This window comes from Natrix helvetica, assembly GCF_964273705.1.
Source record: "Natrix helvetica genome assembly, chromosome: 1".
NCBI classification, from domain to species: Eukaryota; Metazoa; Chordata; class Lepidosauria; order Squamata; family Natricidae; genus Natrix; species Natrix helvetica.
In genome coordinates, this window is record NC_138548.1 from 288524149 (window position 1) to 288551584 (window position 27436).

The following is a 27436-nucleotide window of genomic DNA, read 5'->3' on the forward strand; positions in this document are numbered from 1 at the left end:
TGGTGAGATTCGAACTGCCAAATTGTAGTCAGCCAGCAGTCAGCAGAAGTAGTCTGCAGTACTGCATTCTAACCACTGCGCCACCATGGCTCTTAATGAATCCATCCACAATAATGGATAGTCTCATTGACCTTTGGGAGGTTGATACTGACCACTTTGGAGAAGCCGGGATTAGATGAGGAAAAATACACTAAAATAAATCCAGAAGCATTACCTGGGCAGTGCCATCATAGCATACAGATACCAGTCTTCCATCATGATGTGGACTCCAAGACAAACTAGTGATCTTGGCTGTGTGTCCAGCCAGAGTACGAAAAGGCTCTGTGATTATTATAGGCTTCTCTGGAGCACTCTCTAAAGAGAAAACATAATGTTCAAATGAGCTCAAATCTTACCACTTAATTTTTATATAATTTTAAAGGATGTTTAGAACATTAAAAAAAAATGAATACAGGAAGCCAAAGGGAAAAACAAACAAACAACAAATAATAGAAAAAAATTATAAAGAAAGAAAGAAAAATGAAATAGAAGGAAACAATTAAGTATTATTGCTGCACTGGATCTTCCTGAATAATATTCTGACCCTTTTCATCAAGAGAACAATCTGCCCATTGTGGACTGGCTATCTTACAGGAGGTGAAGCTTAAAACATGTTGTACTTTAGACCAGAACAATTACATGTGATCTTATTCAAAATAATACAGAAGAAGGCGATAAACAAGAGTTTAAACAGTGACTGGTGGCAAGGACTGGAAACGTAGTCACCTAAGACATTCTTGATATTATGTACATAAATAGTAGCATTATTTGAGCCAGAAGCTATCATAGAACTCAGTTCTGGTTGTGCCCCATGGTCGTGATGCCAACGGATAACATTGATAAGTTTATGATGTTGCTGGATGGTGCACAGAAGTTTCAAATGAGGAGCCTGAAGTATTTCAATTGATCTGCAAGATTAAAAAGGAAGTATCAGTTAATAAAGAAATTGATGGGAGCAATAAGAACTTTAGTCTCTGTTCTCCAAAAACATTTCATACACATACATTACAATCCCACCTTGAATATCCTGCAAATTGGACGACTTTATTACAATAGCACAGCCATCTCTATTTGTAAATATGCACAGATTTTTGATATGCGTTATATCTGCTTGCATGGCACGATAATTTTATGAATATAGGGATGCCTTAAATCATTAAGCTTGATGTATACAAAGATTTGGCAAATTTTATTCCATGATATTAAAATGGAATGTTATTAGATAGACACAAAAAAGGGCTCAAGCCAGATAGAGCCTAATTATTAACCTTGTCAATTATATATTAAAACAGTGATAAGTCAAGAGCATAGTCAGACACTCAAAACACATAATGACAGCACAATCAGTCAAGTATCTGGAGATGCCATTTTGTCTGCTCATACTTTATTTGCTCATATCTACTGGGAAAATTTCCCTGAGAACCAAGTAATTATATATATTTTAAATCACTGAAAAATTTTATACTAATTCTGTTGCCCAGTAAAGGAGTTCAAAAGATAATTTGTCATAAAATAAAAGAAATGAGGAAAGCAAGTCAATATATTTGACACTCAATCACTATACTTGCTACTGAATGTCAAATTAGCATTGACTTCAAAATTCAGCACATACCCATCTTCGTTACCAACAGCCAAGAGAGTACCGTCTGGTTTCCAGCTAATTTCTGTATGTGCTGGTAATTTGTGCTACAAGAAAATAAATAAAATCGTTGAGCCTTAATAGTTCTGACTATTATTCATTCAATAAATAAAGTAAAAATAGTCAACTGAAGGTTTTCAGGGAGAATAGAGTAATCAGGGAATTGTATCAATGTTTACAATAACCTAGCACAATGTTTTTCAACTTTGGCAACTTTAAGAGATGTGAACTTCAACTCCAAGAATTGCCCAGCAAGCCACATCTTAAAGTCGCCAAAGTTGAGAAATATTAATTTAGTATCTACCACCAGACAAAGGGAGGGAAAACAGCTTGATGTGTAGTGGTCAAGATATTAGATTAAAAACCTGGAGACCCTACGATTTAATTTTTCCTTAGGCTAGATAACTGGTTTGAGTCAGTCATATTCTCTCTCAGCCCAACTTACTTCACAGGATTGTTGTTTTGAGAGGTGGGAACATTATGTACATTGCCTAAAGTTATACAAAGTAAATACATATATAAAAGAAATAACTAAATGAAAAAGCCACCATATAATTTTTGTTTATCTACATTTTGCAAAAAATAGTTTATTTTTTTAGTCCACAAGTCAACATAATTTTTCTAAAATCTTAAATCAGCCAGAAGATTACAATTAAAAACTACTCTGTAGGAGGAATCTGACTAAGGAGCTTTAACATTTATTTAGAGTATATCTATCTATCTGTCTCTCATCACAACTTATTTATTTAGAATCTATCTGTCTCTCATCTATGTATTTATCAAACAACACAAATACATTAATTGTAAGAACAACTAAGGCCAATCTAAACAAATCATGCACTCCAGCATATATACAGGAGACTACAATATTTGGCAGCTGCAATATTTTCCTGAAAATAGATACCATTATCACAAAAACAGCCAGAAAAAATTCAGGAAAAGGTTAGTATGACTGTGCTATCTACAGAAAGATGTGAGGATGAAAGTAATCTCAGCAAGGGATCAGAAACTGTGCTTTCATATAGCTTTTGGGTTCCACCTCCTGCTCCCACTTCAGTATTGGACACCCAACAAGAGGTATATCTAGCATTAAAATGAAATATGATGTATAGTGCAATAAAACAAGTGTCTGAATGCAAATCTCTTGCTTTTCTCAAAGCCATTTGTTCCATTTAAACTTTCCTATGCAACTAAGTGGTAGAACAGACATGATAGATGGCAATTTTGCTACAACAGATAACACAGTGATTTGATATAAGGAAAGTTCCACAATCAGTGGATGTGGTCAATCTACTTGGAAGGCTTTTAAATATTTTCTGAAGTTATAACAGAAGCATTAAACTTTCAAATGTTTAGAAGTTTTAAATGTCTTAACATATTCCCAGTGAAGAAGATAGAAAAAACAAAGTATTGTCTTGTGCTTTAAAGACTGTTTGGAAAATTCAAGGGGGTATTGTTTTGCTTTTGTCTTCTAATGATTACTAGATCGTAACTGTACAGTAATAGCCTATGTCCACTAATTGCACTAATTCTTTCTCTCACTAATGCCTATGCTATTTTGCTTCAGTTTTACTTTAATCAATGGTTCCCTTTTTTCAACAATGTTTCTCCCGTTGTTTCCTTTTACCTGTATTTTTCAGACCACTGCCAACACTCCATTTTGAAAATACCAATTTTATGGAACACTTCTAACCGGTTTGCCAAACTCAGCAAAAAAATTAGGTATCGGTTCTGCTGAACCGGTGCGAACTAGCTGAATCCCACTGTTTCTATCTGTCTTATGATTTTATTCTGTCTGACTTCTTTATATTTTGTTACAGATGATGAATTGCCAACAGCCCAGTTCACACAAAACTGAGCATTCTATGTCAGTTTACCAAACATTACTCTGAAATCAGATGTTATTTTTTTCTACTTCAAACATAATGCAGATAAGAAGAAGCAGTTTTCATTCCTAAGTCAAAATTCTTACTCACTTTGATTGAATTTGTTTCCCGAATGAGTTTGTTGATATCATGAGCTTCTCCATTTAGATTCCAAGGATTATGCTGGAAGACAACTCCTTCTCCCCCGCAGCTATATAAGGTTATGGAAGGTCTATCACCATCTCCCCCTAAAATAAATAAGTAAGTAAGTAAGTAAACTTTTATTTATAAACCGCGCCCTTTCCTAAACAGGACTCGGGGCGGTGTACAGACATATTAAAAACCATATAGATACAAAATATAAATGTGCATAAATATATAAACATATAAACATATAAACGGAGGAGGTAGAATGTGCTGTACCAAATTTAAATTAAAATACAAATATAATTAAAATTTCCCTTAAAAATTACACAGTAAGATGTTTGCCAGGAGGTTAAAGATGGGACTGTACATCAGTCAAGCCAGCTAATTGGAACAGGTGGGTCTTAAGCTTCTGTCGGAAGGAGCGGAGGTCGTTAGTAGTTCTAATATCGCAAGAAAGCAATTGTTTCTTATACATGCATATTTTAATGCAATCAGTATTAAAAAATCTATTTTATTTTATTTTAAATAGGTCGTTTAATATAATAATTCCATCACCCTTATTGGATCAAAGCACTATCATGTAACATAATCGATGACTTAAATAATCAAATTACTGCAAAGAGCAATGGTCAATTTGAGTATTCCTGATGTTTATGATTATATTATATAACAGTTTCACAACCTGGGAAGATCTTAATAAAGTTTGAACATGCCCAAAATAGGTGGGGAAGAAGATAATGCTATTTTTAGAGCATTAACACAATATGTGGACCAAATAAAAATGCCAATGCAAAAACTATAAACAAATTTCAATGACTTACGTAAAGACAGTGGAGGAACTGGAGGTCCCCAAACTAAAGTATACACAGTTTTCTTATGGTATGTACTAGAGACTTGTGGAGGCCTAACAGGAAAAGTTATACAAAATTAGCATCATTTTTTATTTTTATTTATTATTCTATCATAAAAACATAAAATACAATACAAATAAACAAACCAAAGCAAACCAAAGCCATCGTTTTTAAAGAAACAAATGACAATATCTGAAGTAAGCTTATTCAGCATTATTTAAAACATCAATAGAAATGAGGAAAAGTCCAATAGTTCCTTTAAGCTAGAACTGCAACATTTTCTACAATCCTTCTGCACTCCTTAAAATTATGTCTGCTTCAACACAGAAGAATAGCATCAATTTCCTTTGTATTTTCTCAACACAAGAGACAATAACAATATTAATGACCTCCTCTTTTTATAAAATTTGCCCTCTTCTGTGACTTCTCAAAGGATAAGAATGAACATACAAAATGCATTATAATTAAAGAGTAATACTAACACTGTGAAGCAATAGAACAAATAATGAAGAGAACTAAGAAAGAACTGGGTTTCTGGAAAATTTTGAATTGGAACATGGTCTAAAGAAGTTCTTTCATAAAGTTTTCTTAGAATGAATTTGGATTTGGTTTAAATAAAGTAATTAAATTTAAAAAAATACTAAAATGTTAATTCTATGGTTCTATCAAATCTCTACCCCTAATAACAAATGGAATTAGCCTGGCACTGTCAAAGACTCTTGCAATAGAAAGTTGTCTTCATATATTTTGATACCTTTGCAAATTGTTACTTTCTTTTGGTCAACATTCTTGCTTTGGTTGAGTGCATACTATGCCAAAATCTGGATGGTTTTGGCTTATCACCTATTGTCATCTATGATGGTTTACTGAATAGTGAACCAGCCATATAATGATTGTTAAAAAAAACTATAATCAAAGTTAATCATGGTTTATCATTATATATTTAAGTAGCTACTAGTGAACAAAAATAGTTGTATCTTACTTGTTAGAGTAGGTATCATAAATTCCAACTTTTCCATCATCTGTTCCAAAAGCTAAGCAGCCTTCCTTTGTTGGATGCCAAGCCAACTGCAAACAGAAAACACACTAAGATCTCAACACTATAGTCAATTGTGGATCAATGCAAATTGTATCCAAGTTGCACTATGTGACATTAACACAGCTGATACATAAATATACTAAAAGTATATCTACAGCAACAGAACATATAATATGTACTAAAGGACATTTGTTAGCATTCTCCATAAGCTTTGTACACTTGCAGAAAGCGCCACAAATAGAAAACTAACAATGCATGACGCTTCCTGTGACTGAAGCTACTTTTAAGTAAGCAAACAAGCAAATAAACTAATAAATAAAACATTACATGAAGTGTTCTGACAATTTAAAATAATTAAAACTACATTCTCTTTAGACGGATTTGCAGGTATAGTATTTTTAGAGAGTGGTACCATAGTAACAGTTGCCAGTAAAAGAATGAAGTTATTAAGCTTAACGATTCATGATCAAAGTTAATTATAGCAGTTCATTACATTATTTTTAAATACCATTTGCTAGTCTTGCTTTTAAAAGCAGATTTTGTTAATGGTTTTTCATTATCTTAACATCTGTGCTTAAATTATGCTGAGAATTGTTTTCTTATCTAATGGCCATGACATAAGCAGTGATTTTAATTAGTATAATCAAAACAGCAAGCTTTATTATTGTTAATATGTTTAAATAATATACTTAAAATAAAATTATTTTAAGAGAACTTATTATTTCTGCCATTTTTATATATATATATATATATAAAATTAACACGCATAGTACATAAAACATAAGTAATATCCAATGTAAGAAACCATTATTTTCGGTGAGAAAATAAAATGTATATTGAAAAACAGGAGCAAAAGCATACTTACAGCTGTGACTTTGGATTTAATGCCCTGCCAGAAAGTTTTCACATCATAATGATTATTAATTGACATGGTGTTCCACACTCGGAGCATGCTGTCCCCTACTCCAATAGCAAGGCAGCCTGTATCTACAGGTGAAAAGGCCAGGCTGTAAACAAACCCCCCAAGAGAAGGCATAGTCCAACAGCAATTTGAAGTTGCCAGATCCCAACACTTCACCTACAAAGAAAAAAAATGGAGCATCAGTAAAAATGCACCAAATCAAAAGCCACAGAAAAGTTCAGTACGAAAATTATGAAGATTTTCCAAAGAAATTCTGAAGGGAAACACTGATCTGCTCTAAAATAAGTAGATTCCTGCTGAGATTCTAGGGATAATACACTAGAATTCTACAAATACCAGAAGCAATTTAATTAATTAATTAATTAATTAAATTTATAGACCGCCCCCTCTCCCCAAAGGGACTCGGGGCAGTGTACAGACCACAATAAAACAATATACAAACTTAGATAATTATAAATACCCATTAAAACAAATTATATGATAGACTGTACAGTTATAGTTAAAAATTAAAACAACCTAAAAAATCTATCCCTAAACATTTAAAATTTAAAATATAGGCTAGAGGGACACAAAAGCTACAGTTAGGCCAGGCCAGCTAAATTAAACAGGTGGGTCTTAAGTTTTTTACGGAAGGAGCGGAGATCGGTCGTTATTCTAATGTCGGGGGGAGGTCATTCCAGAGGGTCGGGCCCATCACCGAGAAGGCCCTACTCCTGGGCGTCGCCCGCTGGCACTGCCTAGTGGACGGCACCCAGAGGAGTCCCTCCCTGTGAGAGCGAATCGGCCGCAGGGATGTATGGGGCACGATGCGATCCCGCAGGTAGCTAGGTCCTGTGCCATGGAGCGCTTTAAAGATGAGTCAACACCTTGAAACGCACCCGAAAAGCAACAGGTAGCCAGTGCAGCCCGCGCAGGAGAGGTGTTACATGGGAGTATCTGGTACCTCCCATAATTGCCCGCGCGGCCGCGTTCTGGACCAACTGCAGCCTTCGGGTGCATCTCAAGGGAAGCCCCATGTAGAGAGCATTGCAGTAGTCCAGTTGGGACGTCACCAGTGCATGGGTGACTGTGCGCAGGGCGCACCAAGCGAACCTGGTGAAACGCCCCCCTTGCCACGGCCGTCACATGGTCATCCATTGACAGCAGGGCATTCAGGAGGAAGCCCAAATTGCGCGCCCGCTCCACGGGGGCCAGCTGTTCGCCCCCGATGGCCAGTGATGGAACCCACTGGTTGAACCGGGGCGCCGGTAACCACAGCCACTCCGTCTTGGAGGGGTTGAGTTCGAGTCTGTTACTGCCCATCCAGACCCGTACGGCCTCCAGGCACCGGGACATCATTTCGACGGCCTCGTTGGGGTGGTTCGGGGTAGATATGTACAGCTGAGTATCGTCAGCGTACAGATGGTACTCAACCCCAAAACCGCGGATGATCTCACCCAGTGGCTTCATATATGTGTTGAACAGGAGAGGCGAGAGGACCGACCCCTGCGGCACCCCACAAGTGAGCGGCCTCAGGGTCGACCTCTGCCCTCCCGTCAGCACACATTGCGCTCGGCCAGAGAGGTAGGAGGAGAACCACCGCAAAACGGTACCCCTCACCCCCAACCCCTCTAGACGGCGCAATAAGATACCATGGTCGATGGTATCAAAAACAGCCGAGAGATCTAATATGACCAGGATGGAGGAGCAACCCCCATCTCTGGCCCTCCAGAGATCATCCACCAATGCGACCAAAGCCGTCTCCGTGCTGTGGCCGGGCCGGAAACCGGACTGGCGCAGGTCTAGATAATCAATTTCATCCAAGTGCCGTGGGAACTATTGTGCCACCACACTCTCTACAACCTTTGCCAAAAAGCAAAGGTTGGAGACAGGACGGTAGTTAGCTAATATAGCTGGATCCAGGGAAGGCTTCTTGAGTAGGGGCCTCACCACCGCCTCTTTTAAGACGGCTGGCAAGAACCCCTCTCTCAAGGATGCGTTGACTAACTCCTGGAGCCAGCCTCGTGTGACCTCCCAGGATGCCAGTACAAGCCAGGAGGGACACGGGTCCAATAAACATGTGGTGGCTCGCAGTCGACCACGCAACCTGTCCATATCTTCGGCGGTAACAGAGTCAAACTCCTCCCAAGATGGTACCTCAAGACTCGCCTCTGGCGTCCCTCCTAGCCCACTGCAGGGGACCCACTCGCTGCGGATCTGAGCGATTTTGTCTCGCAGATATTCCCCAAATTCCTCTGCTCTACCCTGCAAAGGGGCTTCCCGCGGCCTCTGTGAAAGGAGGGAGCGGGTCACCCGAAACAGGGCGGCAGGGCGGTTGTCTGCAGACACAATAAGAGCGGCACAATATCGACACTTGGCCACTCTTAATGCCACAAGGTAGGTCCGTAAATAGGCTCTTACCTGTGTTCGGTCAGATTCAGAGCGTGAAGATCTCCATCTGCTCTCTAGGCGTCTCTTGTGGCGCTTCATCACCCTCAGCTCCTCGGAAAACCTGGGTGGGTCGCTGCCACAGGAGAGGCCGCAAAGGCGCAACCCAGTCTAAGGCCCCGGCAGCCGCACTGTTCCATGCGGCCACCAGGTCCTCCATCCGGGAGCGGGTCAGGACTACAGGAAGTGGCCCAAGCTCCATCTGGAACCTATCAGGTTCCATCAGGCGCCTGGGGCGGAACCATCTAGGACATTCCGGTTCTGCCTCCCCGCGATGTGGGGTAGCGCCTAGGAAGTCGAGCCGGAGAAGTGAGTGATCTGACCATGACAGGGGTGTAATAGCTAGTTCCCCTACTCCCAGATCACTTCTCCACTGGTCAGAGACAAAAATAAGGTCCAGGGTGTGGCCTCCCTCGTGTGTGGGGCCCTGAATTATTTGGGTCAGGTCCATGGCTGTCATGGAAGCCATGAACTCCCGAGCTACCTCGGATGATCCCCCTGTCGACGGCAGGTTGAAATCCCCCATAATCAATAGCTTGGGGGTCTCAACCGCCATCTCGGCAATCACCTCGAGGAGCTCTGGCAGGGCCGCTGATGCATAGCGAGGAGCCTGGCATGCAATCAGCAAGCCCAACTGTTTCCCTGGGCCCCACTTCACGCATAGTGACTCACACCCGGATATCTGTGGCACAGTGAACTCTCTCGGCTCCAGCCCTTCCTTTACAATAACCGCTACCCCACCACCCCTACCCAGGGTCCAAGGCTGATGAAATGCACGGTACCCCGGTGGGCACATTTCCACGAGGGGGAGACCTCCCTCGTGGCCCAACCAGGTCTCCATAATCCCTGCAAGGTCCGGCTCCCCCTCCAAAACTAAATCATAAATGAGGGGGGCCTTATTGACAACGGACCTTGCGTTGCACAACATCAGCCTCAGGCCCTGGCTCTGTAAGTCCTGGCCACCTAGGGCGCGGGGGTTGGGACAAATGACCGGTCGTGTCCAACGACCACGGTCTCCCAACCGGCAACGAGATCTACGTCTGCCCTCGCACCTACCCCTCCCCACGACCGTTGTGATAACAAGACCCTCTAGCAAGACTAGATTCAAGGTCTAAAAAGCTAATGTGCTATTTGATTCAACATATTCTTCTGTATGAGAGCTAAGATGTTTAATGTTGAAGACCAAAATAAAGTCCAGTTCCAAAAACTGTGAAAAGGAGTCAAAGTGAACTGCAATGCACCAAAGAAAAAACAGATTTTTGATAGTAATTCAATGCCACCAAACTTGCAAAAATCCCTCACAAACATTTGATCATTTTTCTCTGTAAGCAGATGAGTTATATGATATGGGAAAAAATAGAGGAAGAAATCTCACACATTCCTTAAATCAGCAGAAAAGATTGATCAACATTGATAGTCGCTTGGGACTTTTAAAAACAAACAAGCAAGCATGACACATGATCCTTACATCTCTGTCCATTGAAATGGAAAAAAGAAGCTGTCTGTCTTCTATTTGCAAAGTACACAAGTTGAAGACTATTCTAGAATGGTTTTGTCCTTCAGATGAAGCCCCCAGGAGTTCCCATTTCCGTTTCCCAAGTTGGGTTAAATCCCACTTCAGCAATTCACCACTATGAAAAGTAAACATGCAGAAAGCAAGAATCTGTTAATTGATAAAGTTGATAAAGTAGGTTGTTTTTTAAGTATGTAATCTTTTACACCAAGTATTAATATTGCAAAAAATATTAAATATTTTAAAACAAATATTAACTGCAATGTTTTGAAGTCTAATAAAATTATATTTTAAAACAAAAATTCAAAAAGCTTTATTTCACATGCACAGAATGATCATGATAATTCACAGGGAAATCTTTCTAGATTGTTTAAAGAATTGGAAAACATGTAATATACAAGTATAAAGACGTATACCAAACGTCCCCAAAATTAGCATTCTCCATAGAATTTGAGCCTGTAATTTCAAAGCCTCAGATTCTAAGAGTTGTAATCTTCACACATCCAAAGGGTGCTTTTTGGAAATACAAAGCAAATTGCTTAGAAAGAAGAAAGGTTGTCTTTGAAAGGTTGGATGTTTATCAAGTAAATGGAGACATAATGCTAAGGAATTAATTGACAGCTTAATAAAATATATAATGCTAAGGAATTAACTGACAGCTTCCCCAAACTTATTTTTTTATATTTTTGCTTTTCACTCAGTCATTTGAGAGAATACTCACCCAAAGCAACTGGAGAGAATGCATGTGGGCTGATTTGAGGGCCAGTGTAGTGTTAACCAAATACGCTCTTTGACCATTGGTTCAACGCTACCACCTCTTCTTTTCAAAAAGGGCAATTTCAAGCTCATTACCACTAGCAAAAAATAAAATAAAAATGAATTGTATTGATATCAAAATAAAGGATAAATTCCAGAAGAAAAATGGGATTGTTCCACTTAATTTTACTTTAAAAAAACCCCTTTTGCAAATGTTCTGTAACATACAGACTGATACAGACATAAATATTATTTGAGCATAAGTCGTATTTCTGATTGAATACATGAAATTTAGTTATTTACTAAGTTCAGAAGGCCAAATTTTCAATGAATTTTTAAATTTTGTTACTGGAGGGGGGGAAATGGGTTGGCCTTTGAGAGAGCAAAGAAAGAAAATGTGTACTTCCTGCAACAGATTACATTGTTTAATTGATGAGACCTGTTCGGTCTGCTCATATGAAATTGGCAAAAACAATAGGAGGTAGGGGATCCATCAGATAACTGGGCCATGTGCCATGAAAAGCTTTATAGCTAATAATCGGCATCTTGAAATGCATAAAAACCCAACTGGCAGCCAATGCCAGCTGTAATAAAATTGGTGTAATTTGATTATCTGTTAGTACTAGACACTGAATGACAACAAACTCATTTTGGCAGTTTCATGTAGATGTTAAACAGGAGTATCAAGCTTTAATGCACCCCCCAGGTAAGGGACCTCGGGCTCAAACTCTTCCTCATCATACTGACAGGAATCACACACAGAGAAAAGAAAATCATAACACAATGCTCCTATTCCCAACTGCTCTAGTCAATCCATCATGATGATCAATGGCATAACTGAGAGAGCAAGAACCAAGACAACTGCAACATTCCCATTATGGCTCTGCCAGGGGCCATTTACAAGCACAATGGCCAAGGTCATAGTCTAAAGGACCCTTTTTTATTTCTCAGGAAGTACAGGCTCAAACTCAACCCAGTTAAACCTGAGCCTCAGGCATTTCAACAAGACTTGCCCAGTCAGAGTAAAAACTCCAAGGGGATCTGAACAGCTTTAGCAATTATCATTGTTGGCTTTATTATAAAGAAAGACTACATGCCATTTCAGCACATTTAAGTTCACACAACTCAGAATTGGATATTATGTTAAATGACATCTGAGGAGGCAGCTCTCTTCTTCAAATTATTAGTAGAATTCCTTTTAAAAATCTGTAATTGATAAAACACTTAACATCGTGAAGAGAAACAGGGAAAAAATACCATTGTGTTGTCAAAATAATGTATTATTTCTCCAGACTTACCTCTATTTGTATTACAGCTCCATACACGAATGCTCTGATCTTTGCTTCCTGAGGCCAAATAATAGCCTTTTTCTACACCTGCTTCTTCTGTTATGGCTCCTGTAATGGCATCGTCTTCTGAAAGTATCCAGAAATCAGTTAAAAATAGTATCATATTTTTGGATTCTACCACAAAAGGCTAATATTATTACAAGATTCACACTGTTTTTACATTGCAATACATATGCTTTGTATATATACCTTGGAAATCTTGTTTACTAAACGGAGCATCTTCCCCAAGCACAGGGCACCATGCCAAAGAATGTATTTCATCATCATGACCTCTCAGGCGATGAACAATCTCTCCCTTTTTGCTGATGTCCATAACAATCACAATCCCATCCTTATAGCTTGAGATAAAAAGATTTATACAGAGCAAGAAATATTTAATCTCTTAGCTAATAAGTCATGTTCAATAAACAATCCCAATGTTAGATGCAGCTTATTCATGTCTTTAATGTAATCTTTGTTGTTTGTAAGAGCAGAGTGGTAAACGTAAACCTTAGGATGGAAGTGCTTATATTGACTAATAAGTGGGAGAAAGTGAGATTTCAGCCCATATGAATTGTAAACAAATAACATTTTTTTCATAATCTGACATAGAATGCTAATAGTTCACTAAGAACTTTTAACTCCACAATATATAGAATAATAACCTCTGATTTATTAGTAGTAGGATTGAAACAGAAGGAACTAAAATTATTTGAATTAAACAACTTAATTTATCATTTGGTATAAACACTATGAAACTAACACAACACCCCTCATTTTCCCCTAATACTGTATTTCAGTGATGGCGAACCTTTTTTGGGTCGCGTGCCACAAGTGGGGGGAGCGCAGGGGGGTCATGTGCAGGCGTGCCACACCCATAATGCGATGTGCGACCCCCAGTGCGCATGCGGGCACAACGCACGACCCCCCCCCATTTTTACATGCTTTTTTCGCCCTCCTCAGGCTCCAGAGGCTTTATAGGAGCCTGGGGAGGGCGAAAAGAGCCTCCCCTGCCCCCCCGGAGGCCCTCCGAAGGTTTCAGGGACCGTCCGGAGGCTTCCCTGAAGCCTTCGGAGCGCTTAAAACCACCCTCCGAGCAAACCGGAAGTGACTTCGTTTGCTCGGAGGGTCGTTTTAAGCGCTCCAAAGGCGTCAGGGAAGCCTCCGGATGGTCCCTGAAGCCTTCGGAACGCTTAAAACGACCCTCCGAGCAACCCGGAAGTGACTTCCGGTTTGCTCGGAGGGTGGTTTTAAGCGCTCCGAAGGCGTCAGGTAAGCCTCTAGACGGTCCCTGAAGCCTCCGGGGAGGCGGGGGAGGCTCTTTTCGCCCTCCCCAGGCTCCTATAAAGCCTCTGGAGCCTGGGGAAGGCAAAAAATAGCGAATTCAGCTGGCCAGCACGCGCATGCGCGCGCTGGCAGCTGACAGGGCAGCACCTCGCGTGCCCTGATAAATGGCTCCGCGTGCCACTTGTGGCACGCGTGCCATAGGTTCGCCATCACTGCTGTATTTGATTGACCGAACAGTGAGTGGTTAAAGCACCAGGCTAATAAACAGAAGAAAGATTGTGAATTCTATACCTGCATTTGATACAAAGCCAGCTGGGTGACTTTGAACCAATGATTATCTTCCAAATTGACTAAATGAAGGAAAACTAGATTCTAAGCTAACTTAGTAACAGAATATTTTTTGCTTGTTATTAATGAAAACATTCTCCCTTGAACATCTTTGCTCTCCACATTTTTAAAGTCTTAACAAAGGGCATGCACAACATCGAAATTGTATTTTGCTTCAAAACCTCAAGCAAATTACTTGATTCATCAGTGAAATGGACATCACTGATAAAATGACTTATTTCAACCTCTTCCTCATGTAAGTATATAGTATTATAAAATATGTTCAATGTATAAACATTTGGTCCTTACCCAATAGCTATAAGATTTTCATGGTGAGGAGAACAAGTGAGGCAGAATATAGTTCTAGGTTCTGGAAAAAATTGCTGACTGTCATTTCGATTATGCCAATAACAAATCACTATCCCCTTCTCATCACCTGACACAATTAGATCTTTTGCTTTGGGTGACCAATGCAATGCAGAAATTGTATTCTAAAAGAAAAAAAGTAGCACAGTTAAAAGGAAAATTAAATATTGATATTTTTGAGGTTTTGTATTTTTTATACAAATATAAAAAGCCAGAATTTGAAACTATATCTCAGTTACTTCCAGAGTCCAATGGGTGCATTTGTTAACAACCAAAGGCCAATAACATATGGAGATGAATTTGCCTCATATCTCTTCCAAGGTGGAAACTGAGACAGTAATCTCTATCTCTTTATTTCTTGAAGTAATAACAAGCTATTGACTAGAGTGCAAAATAATTCAGGAGTACTTTATAGAAAGAAATTAAAAAATATTTTCCAAACATTTCATAATAACCATATTATATTTTAAAGATCTGAAATCTAACTGTATCAGTCATGACCGATCCAATCACAACATGTCAAAAAAGATGATTTGAAATTTTGGCCATAATATATAGTTAGAAAATATGGGAAAGGAATTATACACCCGCAGATGAAACAATAATTAGAAAAGTACTTGAATGTGCAGAGATGGACAAAATGACAATAGAACTAAAAGAAATAGAAGATCGGATTTCTATAAAATATGGAATAGAATTTATAAGTGGCTACAAAACAGAAGCCAAAACAGAAAGTAGAGAATATAAATATATGGTGATATAAATAATCAATATTATTATAAGTGTTAGTACTATTGTTTTATATTATAGAACAAGGTAAAAGCAATAGGAAGGCAATGCAGATTGGAGAACTCTAAAGGCAAAACTTGAAAGCCGATACAGAAGGCTGTATAATTACTTTATATTGTTATGTATGTTTTGTGTTTTCTTTTTTCTTGGTGTGTTTTTCTTTCTGTTTTTCAAGCTTAAAACATTCAATAAAAACTATTTTTTAAAAAATATGATTAGTTTGACAATAAAGGTTTCAATAATAATCACAGCGACCTTTATTTAGTCTTAAGATATTAGAATTATTATTACTGATATCACATAAAAGCTTTCATCTGGAAAATATAACTTCATTATCTATGCACCCAAAAGATATGAAAATTACAAAGAAAGGAGACAAAAAGACAGGTAGCATGATTAAATAAAATAAACTAACTGCATAACAATATTTTTTCATACTCTCATTGCATGTCATCCAGACAATATACACACAGTATAAATCTTGATAAATATTTAATTCCATGTAACAAAGATTTCAGTTATATTTGGCAAACTCAAGCCTATAGTTTGTGAAAAGTTGCTCCAGAATATAGTAAAATGTGTTTCACAATCCAACTAGTGATCAAGAACTACTATTTCCACATGCATTTTACCTGATGTAGTGTATGTTCCATCATGACAGCCAATGTTTGGACATTCCAAATTTTCACAGCTCCATCATCAGAGCTGCTGGCACAATAGTAGTTTTGCCCAGGGTAGGGGCAAAATGTGAAGCCAGAAACTCTTTCAGTGTGGCCTATTAATTCTCCTACAGTGAAAAATATACTAGACTTGTAAAATAGATCAACTGTTATTTTGAACAATTTTACTCTAATTAACATCCCTAATTCCCAGCTAAAGAAACAGTCCATTCACAATGTTGCAATTTTGGAGGATTTGAATTCAAATTATTTTAAGACATCAGCTGAACGTAATATAGTAAGCACATTTAAAGGTGTAAAAGTAAACAGCAAAATGACCACAATGGATGGGATGGGAAGACTATCTTAATTTGACAAGAGGTAGCCTTTTTAGTCAAGACATTTTGCAAGTGAAGAGGCACAAACGATGAAACACTTTCTATTATGGCCATCCGCCTCTTTCTATTTGGTAGGGGGAAAAGAAGTGGACCTTTGGACATAGATAGACTCTGACCAGGTATGGGTGGCATATTATATTTTTCTCAATCCCTTGGCTTCAAGTTTTTAAGGGATCTCTACCAGAACTCTAAATTCAATTTAAAATAGACAAGAAGTTAGAGCAAAGCCTACTGCTCATACATAGTGAGATTTCTAAGCAAACTCACTTGTTCGCTTAGTGTTTCCCAAATTTAAACAGATATGCTTCCTTTACCTACTACAGGGGGGCAATTTGATTTTTAATGGGGGTAATTTGAACGTTGTTTAAACCAAGTTAATGGCCTTTTAGGCTTCCTCCACATAAGTAGAGTTCACTTTTTGAGTAAAGTAAAGTAAGAATTATATGTGTGGGGGAGGAGGCGCATCAGGATTTTAGAGATGCATAGGTGGGGCATGGCCAAAAAGAGGTTGGGAACCACTGACCTAATATATAATAAGTAATACATTGCTCCTTTGCACAGCTCCTTCATGTGAGTGAGATTAACAGGTATTATACAGAGTCAGTTTGTAAAACGGACCTATTTATACATTTTCTCTCTATACTTAACCTTATAGCTAATGGTAACCCTATAGATAAATTTAGTAGCAGAGGAGCCAAGACTTAATAATCGTCTTAATACAGTAGCCTGGAACTATAACTCCCAAAAGCTGGTCTTCATAATTGGAAAATTGGGCTGCTGATAAGTCTGCCGAAAGCTTTCCTTATTTGGCCCCCATCCACCAAAGGACTCTTTTATTCTGGCTTTTAAGTCGGGAAGCGGGAACTTGCTGTTCTTTCCCAGAACCGCCCCGAGAGAAAGGGCGCAAGCGGCTTAAGTGGTGCCCACCGAGGGGGGCTGATAGAGGAGGACCTCTACTGCCGACTCCCAGCCCGGGCCCGCCTACCATAAAAGGTGGGAGCGGTAGCGCGGACCTCCAGGAGACACACGCTGTGACGAGCCGCGAAGCCGAAGAGATGCCCGTCCTGGGAAGCGTCGCTGCACCGGCTGCAGTACCAGTTAGGGGAAGCCGGCAGCACGCGCTCGGCGGCTCCAGCCGCCAACGCCGCCGCTGCCATCGCTCGAGTGGCGAGGAAGCGTCGCCGCTCACGTTGCGCTTTAAGGAGGCTCCCGGCAGCTGTCACCACGCACCGCCGTAAAGCCCACTCTAACCTCCCTCACGTGCTGTCGCAAGGGAAAGCGCCGTACGGCAGATGCTTTAGGTCAATCTTCCGCCTTCTGCCGTAAAGGCGGTCGGTCGGTCGGTTGGACGTTCCTTGACTGAGGCCCTGGGAAGATGGCGCTGCCGGGGATGCTCTGTGGTGAGCCTTGCGGGGCGAGCGGCTTACGAAGGGGAGGTGCTAGGAGATCCCACGAGCCAGGGGCGTACATAAGCGCAGCAGCGTGCCTAACGTCCCTGTCCTACTGTCCCCATTTATTTGTACCCATTTTCTGTGTTCTTATTCATGTTTATTCTTATTCCTGTTACCTTGTACATGAGTGACAAACTAAATAAATTAAAAAAAAACTTCTTTCTCTTGCAGGGATAGCCCGCGCGTGGAGCCTTGGCGGTTGCCCTCGGGCCGGCAGGTGAGCTTGGCTACCTGAAGTTCGCAGAAGTTAAGAAATTCATCAAGGGACAAAAATTAGAATATGTGAAAACAGTTATTTAGGGTTCAACTTGTTTTCTTTTGGTATTTTTTTTTAGCAGTGCTGTATTAATTTCGAGATTAATCTGTTATTGACCACAGACACCCCCAAACTGATGCATCTTTTGGGAATAAGATATTGCTAAGGAGGATCTATTCTTGCTTTCCCCCCTTATTTGTTTCTCCCTCGGCCCTAGTATTTTTCAGGGTTTTTCCCAATAATGCTGTTTTGAGAAAAGTAGATGTAGTTATCATTTATTTGAATTTTAATGAAATTAACCCATTCAATATTGCTTGCATTTTCATGATTTCCTCCAAACATTTGCTTTCTCTTTATATATCTGTGTGAACTGAAGTTTTCAAAATGGATTACAAATTGCAAATGAAATACGAATGCATAATACAAATGGCCCCTACATCATGCCCTCAAGCTGTGTTGGGCATCATAGTCCAGCATAATGAACCAGTATTTCCAATGGCTATTATAATACATTTGATATCCTTTAAGATGCTGTAAAACTCCTTGTAACCAAGAATTACGATGAAGAGAGATTCACAACTCCGTGCATTTTCAAATCACGGATTGAAATCATACGAACAAATGAATTAAAATAGGTTATGTCCAATCTCCTGTTTGTCCTTACTATCAGTTTAGATCGGATTAAATTTAATAAAAATGACAATGCATTTCTAAAAAAAAAAAAAGCATAAATAATATTTTGTAAACATGGCATACTGTACCACAGTTTTCAAATGGCAAGAATCTACTATATCATTAATCAGAAATATTTTTCCTGAATTCTACTTTCTACTTTCCTGAAGCAACGGTAATGGAAAAACCATGATTCTTTGCTCCCATCATCCACTTCACTTCCAGTAAAAATCTCTGTTTGGAACCAGTGTCAATGATAATCAATAATAAGTTTCTCTTTTTTATATTATCTTTAATAAGTTTCAACATCATACATTAAAATATAAGCTAATATTACAGAAAATGGCAAAACACATTAGAGAGTGCCAAAACATACATCTAACAAATCGAGCAAGGTAGCCTCTGACTTTCTTTTAGTACAGAGATATAATCACTTCTCTCTAGGTTCAAAGAAATAACATCTATCTATAAAATATAATGCTAATACTTAACTTACTAAAAACCAGCATTCCTAAAATGTTCTCTTAATTTCATCTAAAAAAGATAATAAGTTACCAAATGCAAATAGGCTTATATTTAAGAAAAACTGGAGTATTTCTCTAGTCAAATCCAATCTAACCTTCAAATTCCAAAATGAAATATGATTCTTTGAAATCACAGAAGGTGAAGGCACAACATAGGTCAGCTAAGGGCATGGCTGTAGGGAGGCAGTTGTAAATGCAGGCTGGCCCAAATTTTTAGGTGATTGTTGGGGTGCCACAACCTTTGTACAAGAACTGGTCAGAAGCTCATTTTTTCAGTGCTTTTGTAACTTTGAACAGTAGCTGAATGAATAGACGTTAATTCAAATTGATTAGCTTCTAAGTGATCTCACATTCTCTTGATAGTATGAAAGCATTATATATTTATGATCACTAGATGGCACTGGAATACCCTGTATAGCATAAGGTATTTGCTTTACAGAATAGATTACTGAAGAAAAACTTTCTTTCCATGAAATTTAAGAGTTGGTATAGAGCCAGTAAAGAAGATCTAAAGATACATACAGAAATTCTAGAACTTAAGAGGCTTAGGATTTACATTTCTTAGACAGTAACCAGCTGATGCTTCTTATGAATGTGAAAAAAATTTCAGTAGCTCTGTGATACTCTGTACTTGCCAAATAATTGGAATCAAGTACTACCATATAATATTTCAAAGATATTTCAAGGGCACTAGATATGTACTTAATATAATTTCACACTCAAATTATTAAATAATTGTAAGGGTGAGTTCTTTTATTTAATACAGTACATTTAGTATTTTTGTCTGTTTTTGTCACATAAATATTATCAAATGTGCACTATCTACATTAAAGAAGGTTTATGTATGATGAAATATTCCTAAGGTGCGTATGTGATATAAGCGAATGAATTGAATATAAGGATTAAAAACTGGGTGGCCAGCTCCAGACTACATAGTTAAAAAAAAGAAACTGAAAACTGTATGGAAGAAATAATGGAATATAGTAAATATAAAATGAAAAGAGAATCCAAGAATGACTGATAAAAGTAATAGCATTAACAATCTCATTGGCTAGATTCACTCATTGTACTAAGTCAAATGTTTTGATTTTTGCTTACTATTATATACCAATTCAGCCAGTGAAGTTTCATTGCATAATGTAAATATGAGTCAAGTGGTTATTGGTTGTGAGTGGTTATTGGTTTTGAGCTTGGTTATTTTCTTGCAGAGGTTTTATTACCCAAAGTAGATAACATCATCAGTGGCTAATGAAATGTCTGCAAGAAAACAACCAAGCTTAGAGAGCGCCAAGGCCCTTCATTTCAATCCTGAGCTACAAATATTCTCCTTTATGTATATTGCAACCAGTGATAGGATTTATCTTTTGTAAAATGACAAAACCTTGTTTTGTAGGGTCCTGGCATCTTCCAGCATTCCTCTTCTATCAAATATGTGCAGATCTTTCGGGTACAAAACAAACTGGGAAAAAAAGAACAACATCACCTATCCTCCACAAGGGCCAGATGAGCCTCGAAGACCAGCAGTAAGTCCTAATTTTATGAGGAGGAGTTTTTGAGATCTGTCTTGGAGTTTGCAGTTACAATCATCATCACGTCCTGTGCTAAACATTGGGCTACAGATATACTCCACAGTTCCCAATCTGTAGCTACAATCTTTGCATCCTTCAAAGCCCATTCTTTATTCTATAATCATTTCAGAGAGTTTTCAGGAATTACTTCTTTATAAAAAGTTCTCATTTGTGACATGGTCCCTATATGGGATACAAAGAACCCTTCTGGGACAACATTGTTGGAAGTTGTTGATCTTATCAATAATTCTTGTAGATTTTCAGGTCTCACTGGCATGGATGGCAGTCAATATGACAATGGGATGAAATAATCTGATCTTGGTGCTGTATTTATGGTGGATGTGGTCCAAAATGAGCACATTTGTTGGAAGACAGCAGTTATAATAAATGTAATGAAAGAAATGTTGAGCATTTTATAGCATCTCATTTGAATTAAATCCATATGCCTAAAATATATTTACTCCTTTTAGCTCTTTGGCATATTTGGGATGAGATAGGGTGCGAAAAAACATAGAAGATTGTCATGTCTTCTTTCAGAACAATTCTAGTACTCACCACTACAGCAGGTCAATAGCCCTCATTTTTGGGAAGGTCCACACTTTAAGATAATGCAGTTTATTCCATTAGCAACTGTGCCTTTCTCTTCCAGCGATCAACTGAAAATACCTGGAAGGGAAAAGTAAGGTCAGATGGAAGGCATAATGGTAATAGAGAAGAATGTCAATAGCATAGTTGAGTGGACTCTGGTCATGGGCAGTTAATTCCCATATCTCCTATAAAATGGTGTTAAAATTTAACTGCTTCAGTATACCATGCTAATGGTTTATATGAAATAATACGAGCCACAACGTCAGGATTTTCTTAAGATACTTAACAACTTTCTCTAGCTAGCTAGTATTCAGTTAGGTGAACCAGTGTAAAAACTGATCAGCCTGTGACCTCAGATCAGTGGACATTTTATGTCCACACCCCCTTTTTCACATCAACCCTTTTTATGTCAATCCCACAATGTCACATTTCTGCCCCTCCATGTCACATTTCACCCCCTCATGTCACATTTCTGCCCCTCGTGTCACATTCCCCCCCCCCCTCCATGGCCATGGAAATGGAAAAGAAGGAAAGGAAAAAGGAAAGGAATGGAGAAATGAAAGGAAAAAAATGAAAAGGAAAGGAAGATAGAAGAAGGACAGAAAGGGAAAAGAAAGAGTGGAAAGAATTGGTACTGCTCAAAAGTCCAGTCTCAAGATCGCGTGGACCCCGGATATGCAGAGAAAAGCAGGCTACAACCAGCGAATCATGTTTTCCCAGGAACCAATGAAGCCCCATAGGACCAATAGGAATTCTCCATTCTGCAACGTCATCGGTATCCGGGCAGAATCTTCCTTGATTTCACCAATCATGGAAGAGAGAATTCGGTGCAGACAGAGAGAAGGGAGGGAGGGGGGATATTTTCACTCACATTTTAAAACTTCTGCGCTGCGTTTCCTTGTTATCTGCGCAGCTTAGAGGGAACATTGGCGGCCGCCCGAGGAGGGAGGGGGGCGGGCGCCCGGCACACAGAAGAGCCACATTAAAGTGTGTAAAGAGCCGCATGTGGCTCGCAAGCCGCGGCTTGCCGACCACTGCCTCAGATGATTGCCTAGTCATTTCTCATGAGATTTCAGCAGTCTTGCCTAGAAATCTCCTGAGATTCAGCTGGCTTTTATTTTTTAAAAACTGTAATAAAAGCAGCCACGTGTAGTATCCAAGATGTTTATAGGATACTCTAGGGCTGTGGTTTGTTACTGATACGTACTATTTAAAACAATTTGACTCAAAAAAATACATTTGGGGTTTGAGTCTTGAAGGATCTTGGCTCTGTCTCTTCTGTGCTCAAAAATGGACACATTTGTTTAGGTATAAATTGCTATAACCATTTTACATCAGCTACTTTTGTGTAATAAACACTTCTTTTTTAAAGGAAGTATACCACAGTCGAAGAGATGTCAAATATGACAAGGATAAGATGTGGTACCTGGCCAAGTTGGTAAGAGCTTTTTTTTTTTGTAGATTTCTTAAGATGTTTTTTAGTAGATTTCTTAGACGTTTATATGATCCTAATTTTTCCTAGTTCATCAGTTTATAGTTTATGCTACTTCAGTGTTTAACTCAGACCGCAAAACAGTAAATAAAAACCAATGTGACACAAGTAATCCTTGCTGATTGATTGCTCATTCAGTGACTATTTGAAGTTACAACCACTGAAAAAGGAGACTTACGACTGATCCTTGTACTTGCACTGGTCACAGTGTCCCCATGGTCACCTGATCATGATTCGGATGCTGGGCAACTTGTGCGCATTTTATTTTGATGAACAGTGTCCTGCGGTCATGTGATTGTCATCTGTGACTTTCACAGCAGGCTTCAAAATATTATTTCCTTCCATTTCAGATACGGGGAATGACCATTGATGAGGCACTGGCTCAGTTGGAATTCAATGATAAAAAGGGTGCAAAAATAATCAAAGAGGTATGTTACATTTGTCTTCAAAATTTTGGTTAAAGCCATTTATTTGCGATATTTCCTGAAATTTATTATTCAATATATGCAGAGATTTTATCTGTATATTATGTGTATCTTTAATTTCCAAACAGAGTTTTGTACTTTGGAAAATGTGACCATTTGCCGGTGGTTAATCTTGATATTTGGCTAGTTGAAAGCAGGGGAGGGATCTTAAGCATTAGAAAGCAGAAGAATCAAAAATGCTAATACAAGAAAGTTAAAGAAAGTTTGCTAAAGAGTAATGGAGTAATAGAAAAAAAATATGGCTGATATGTTTTGACAGAAAAGGGAAACAGGTAAAATAGAAATGAATCTTGGGGAAAAAATTGTGATGCTTAATATAAAGGTGGAATGGACTATTTGGAGAAAGGAAAAGTTAATAATAACTGTAGGCTGGATTCATGAAACATGTTGAGCTAAAATGTGTTTTGCTTATTTTTGGCATAGAGTATTGTGTGAATCTAGCCACTATAGCTAAGTGTGTTAGTGCAGCACACTAACAAATGGAATTATTATAGCATATTCATTAACTTAGTTTTCTTAGCTATGGCTACTGAATACATTGCAATTTGTTCAGTTTGCACAGTGCATAAACATGGTTAGTGCTCTGAATAAACAAAGATTCTGGATAGCCACAGTTATATGCACACAAAAGTGTTTCATGAAGACATGGAACTAAAGAGGGGAAAATATGATTATGTTGTTTAGGTAAGGTCTAGGGATGAGGGAACTGGGATAATCATGTAGTACTGCATGAATAGTATGGCAGATGTGCCTGTATGATAGTGTGAAATTTAAAATAGAAATTATTGGTTGCAGGCTCTTGGAAAAGGATTTAATTTTTTCTTACTTTTTAAGAGTTCAAAGTATGTCAACAAGCCGTAGAATGAATAGAATAATCCTGAAATATTAGATGTTCAGGAAGGCCTGCTCAATATTGTTGGGGGATGGAATCTAATTAAAGCACCCACTATCTTAAGGATGTTGGGGCTGGATGATGTAAGTTGTAGCTGAACATTGAAAAAAGGGTTTTTAAAGATTTCCCTTGTTCAGTCATGACCAACTCAAAGGGGCGGTGCTTATTTCTGATTCTCAGCCAAGGGAGCCTGCATTGTCAGAAAGACGTTTCTGTCATCATGTGGCCAGCAAGAAAATATGGAATGCAGTAATCTTTCCACTGAAGTGGTATCTATTTATCTACTTGAATTGGCATGCTTTTGAATTGCTAGGTTGGCGAGCTCAGTGTTGAACTTGTCAGCTGGAAAACCCACAGCTCAGGTTCAAGATCAGAATGCCATGTGACGGGGTGAGCTCTTGTTACTTGCCCCAGCTCCTGCCAACCTAGTTGAACATACATACCTACATATCCTCAAGTTGGAGAACTCCACCAGCTTCTGCTCTTCTGGGGCATAGACTTGTTTGAACTTCTAAAAGTAAACTAAGGCAATGCTCTGCTTAGTGATCTGGCAGTAAGGCTCACGGAATAAAAATCCCATTACAGAAGCTTCTTCTGTGAAGAGTATAGGATTTTCAATTATGCAGACCATTTTGCTAAGACTCAAATATTCCTTTGTTTCTCTTTGTAGAGCTTTAAAGCTCTTAAATTAAAAATGTTCATGATCTCTGTGACTTTATTATTTTTTTCCTTTTTCATAACAGGTTCTTCTGGAAGCCCAGGAACTGGCGGTGACAAAATATAATGTAGAATTTAAATCCAATTTATACATTGGTAAATAATTGTATGAAATTTTCTAAAAAAAAAAGCAGAATGTAATGTAATTTATAATTTATAGATAGTCCTCAATTTACAATCACAATTGGGATCAGAATTTCCAAGATGTTAAGTGAATCATGATCAGTTTTTATCACATGGTTGTTAAGTAAAGAGAACAACGAAAACACAGAAAAAGGTTTAAGAAACACTGATGTATAGTATAAGTAAGATCTGACGGATTTATCACATTAGAAGGTGCTTAGCTACACATATTACCTTTATAGTTTTTATTTCATAGTTTTATTATGTTTCCTTGTTTAATGGTTTATGTAGAATTTTGAATGGTGTCAAACAAGACAAGTCAGTGATGTGACTGATGTAAGACAAGTTTCCTCAGTTTCCAGAAGTAGCATCACCAGCAGTAGGCAGAGGTAGCTGATGGAGACAAAAGAGCATTTTTGGATGTTCATGTTGTGATCATTTTGGGTGTTGTGGTTTTTTTCTTTCGTGTCTTGGATTTTTAGTTTTAATATTTTGTATTTTATTTTATTGTTCTGAATTAAATAAAAATATAGAAAAAAGAGAACAAGAATAAAAAAGCCCTGCTAGTTTAGAATGAAGGCTAGCAGCTGCCACATGAATACATAGTCCTCTCGACTTGTAACAGTTCATTTAGTAACGGTTCAAAGTTACAACGGCATTGAAAAAAGTGATGACCGTTTTTCACACTTACAACCATTGCAGGATCCCCATGGCCATGTGACCAAAATTCAGACACTTAGCAATTGACTCATATTTATGACCGTTGCAGTGTCCCTGGATCATGATAACTTTTTGCAAGCTTCTGACAAGCAAAGTCAATGCAGAAGCCAGATTTACTTAACAACTGTGAAGGGTCGTAAAATGGGGCAACATTCACTTAACAAATGTCTCATTTAACAACATAAACTTTGGGCTCAATTGTAGTCATAAGTCGAGGACCACCTGCAGTCACGCATTCTTCTTATTCAGTCGGCTTGATTATCCTAGAAGTCTGAACCATTTTCTATTTTCTTTGAGATGCATTAAACAGATAATGAACTGTTGAACTGACTGTTCTGCTAAGTGCTTCTTTGGATCTCTGTTATAATCAGGTTTTTCCTTTGATATTTTCTAGCTGAATCATTTTCTGGAAAAGGACACTATCTAAAAAGAATCCGCTACCATGGCAAAGGATGCTTTGGGATTATGGACAAAGTCAAATGTCATTACTTCGTGAGATTAGTTGAAGGACCAGCTCCACCTCCAGCACCTGCAAAAACTGGATTTGATCAAGCTAAGGAGTACGTTGAACAACTTCGGAAACGAACCATAATTAATACACTATGACAGCTCTCATAAAAGAGTATATCTGTTTTTCCTTTTTGATTTAAAAAATGTAAATAAAGTACATTTTATAAATAAATTTTTAATTTCCTATTTCTGAAAATAGGCATACACCATACATTGGTATTTAGGAAGGGAGCTTTTGCTAATAGAGAGCTTTTAGAATTGGAATGTGTTAGTTTATTTGAGAATCACCCAGCACATATTCAAAGAATTGAGCAGGATTCATAATATAGAAAAAAACACTATATCTACAAAATACAAAAACATGATACAAACAATACTCATGCATCTATTGCAATGTGGTAGAGAGAAGAACAAACTCTGAACACAGAATAGCTAAGCCACACCCAGACTAAAGCTGGTTCACATGGCTCTCGCAGCAAATCATGTGTCTCATTCAAAAAAACAGTTCTTATTGGCTGGATCATTGCCATGGCTATTCCAGTTCATAAAATTCTTTACAGATAATAGAATGGTGATCAGAAAATAAAGGGGTTTTTTTGTACTGGATAGTGGAAAGCACTTTCCACTTCTAATACAGGCAGAACATTGTCCTGATCTGATAAGTGCCTGCATTGGAAACTACTTGGGAATCTTGTGGAAAATTGAATTTCATCAGAGAAGAAAGATTGGATGTAAATAAAACAATTCCCAATGTTGAACAAACAAAACTCTTAGAAGACAATGTACCTAATATTCCAACTAGCTTTTTAAAAATGTCTGGTCTTTCATAATGTATCATTAAAATATGAAAAATATTTGTTTTATTGATTATTGGAATTTAGTTTCACAATTTTTCATTATCTTCCAATTTTTCACAGGGAATATATTTCTGAACAGCAAATAAGTAATGCAGTGAAATTTCAGTGCAATAAAACTTGAGGACAGATGGCACGCCTGTTCGTTTATTTTACTCAGTACATAGAAAATTCCGTAGAACTTGCAACCCTTGAAATTTGCCTGGGTACTCAGGTTCATTAATAAGCTTTC

General features: G+C 38.2%; 2 protein-coding genes across 5 annotated transcripts in view; one reads left to right on the forward strand and one right to left on the reverse strand.

Moving 5' to 3' along the window:
• Positions 1–17577, reverse strand: part of GEMIN5 (gem nuclear organelle associated protein 5) — a 43395-nt gene extending 25818 nt beyond the window's left edge. For 2 of the 4 annotated variants that reach the window (XM_081935013.1, XM_081935012.1), the window contains exons 1-14: positions 17338–17576; positions 15928–16082; positions 14450–14631; positions 12737–12885; positions 12497–12613; positions 11164–11296; positions 10398–10560; positions 6446–6658; positions 5524–5609; positions 4512–4594; positions 3655–3791; positions 1652–1725; positions 766–947; positions 215–354 (exon numbers count right to left, since the gene is read on the reverse strand). In XM_081935013.1, coding sequence (XP_081791139.1) covers positions 215–354; positions 766–947; positions 1652–1725; positions 3655–3791; positions 4512–4594; positions 5524–5609; positions 6446–6658; positions 10398–10560; positions 11164–11296; positions 12497–12613; positions 12737–12885; positions 14450–14631; positions 15928–16082; positions 17338–17509 — 1986 coding nt within the window. In that variant the 5' untranslated portion in view covers positions 17510–17576. Of the gene's footprint in view, positions 1–214; positions 355–765; positions 948–1651; positions 1726–3654; positions 3792–4511; positions 4595–5523; positions 5610–6445; positions 6659–10397; positions 10561–11163; positions 11297–12496; positions 12614–12736; positions 12886–14449; positions 14632–15927; positions 16083–17337 lie in introns of all 4 variants that reach the window. The other 2 variants (XM_081935014.1, XM_081935015.1) reach the window with 2 other exon arrangements.
• Positions 17578–17626: 49 nt separating this feature from the next.
• On the forward strand, positions 17627–26522 carry MRPL22 (mitochondrial ribosomal protein L22). The gene is made up of 7 exons (XM_081935021.1): positions 17627–17752; positions 17975–18020; positions 20649–20778; positions 22784–22849; positions 23254–23331; positions 25024–25093; positions 26235–26522. Exons 1-7 carry the CDS (start codon positions 17728–17730, stop codon positions 26444–26446), a joined length of 627 nt encoding a protein of 208 aa, XP_081791147.1. The 5' UTR covers positions 17627–17727; the 3' UTR covers positions 26447–26522.
• The last annotated feature ends 914 nt before the right edge of the window (positions 26523–27436 follow it).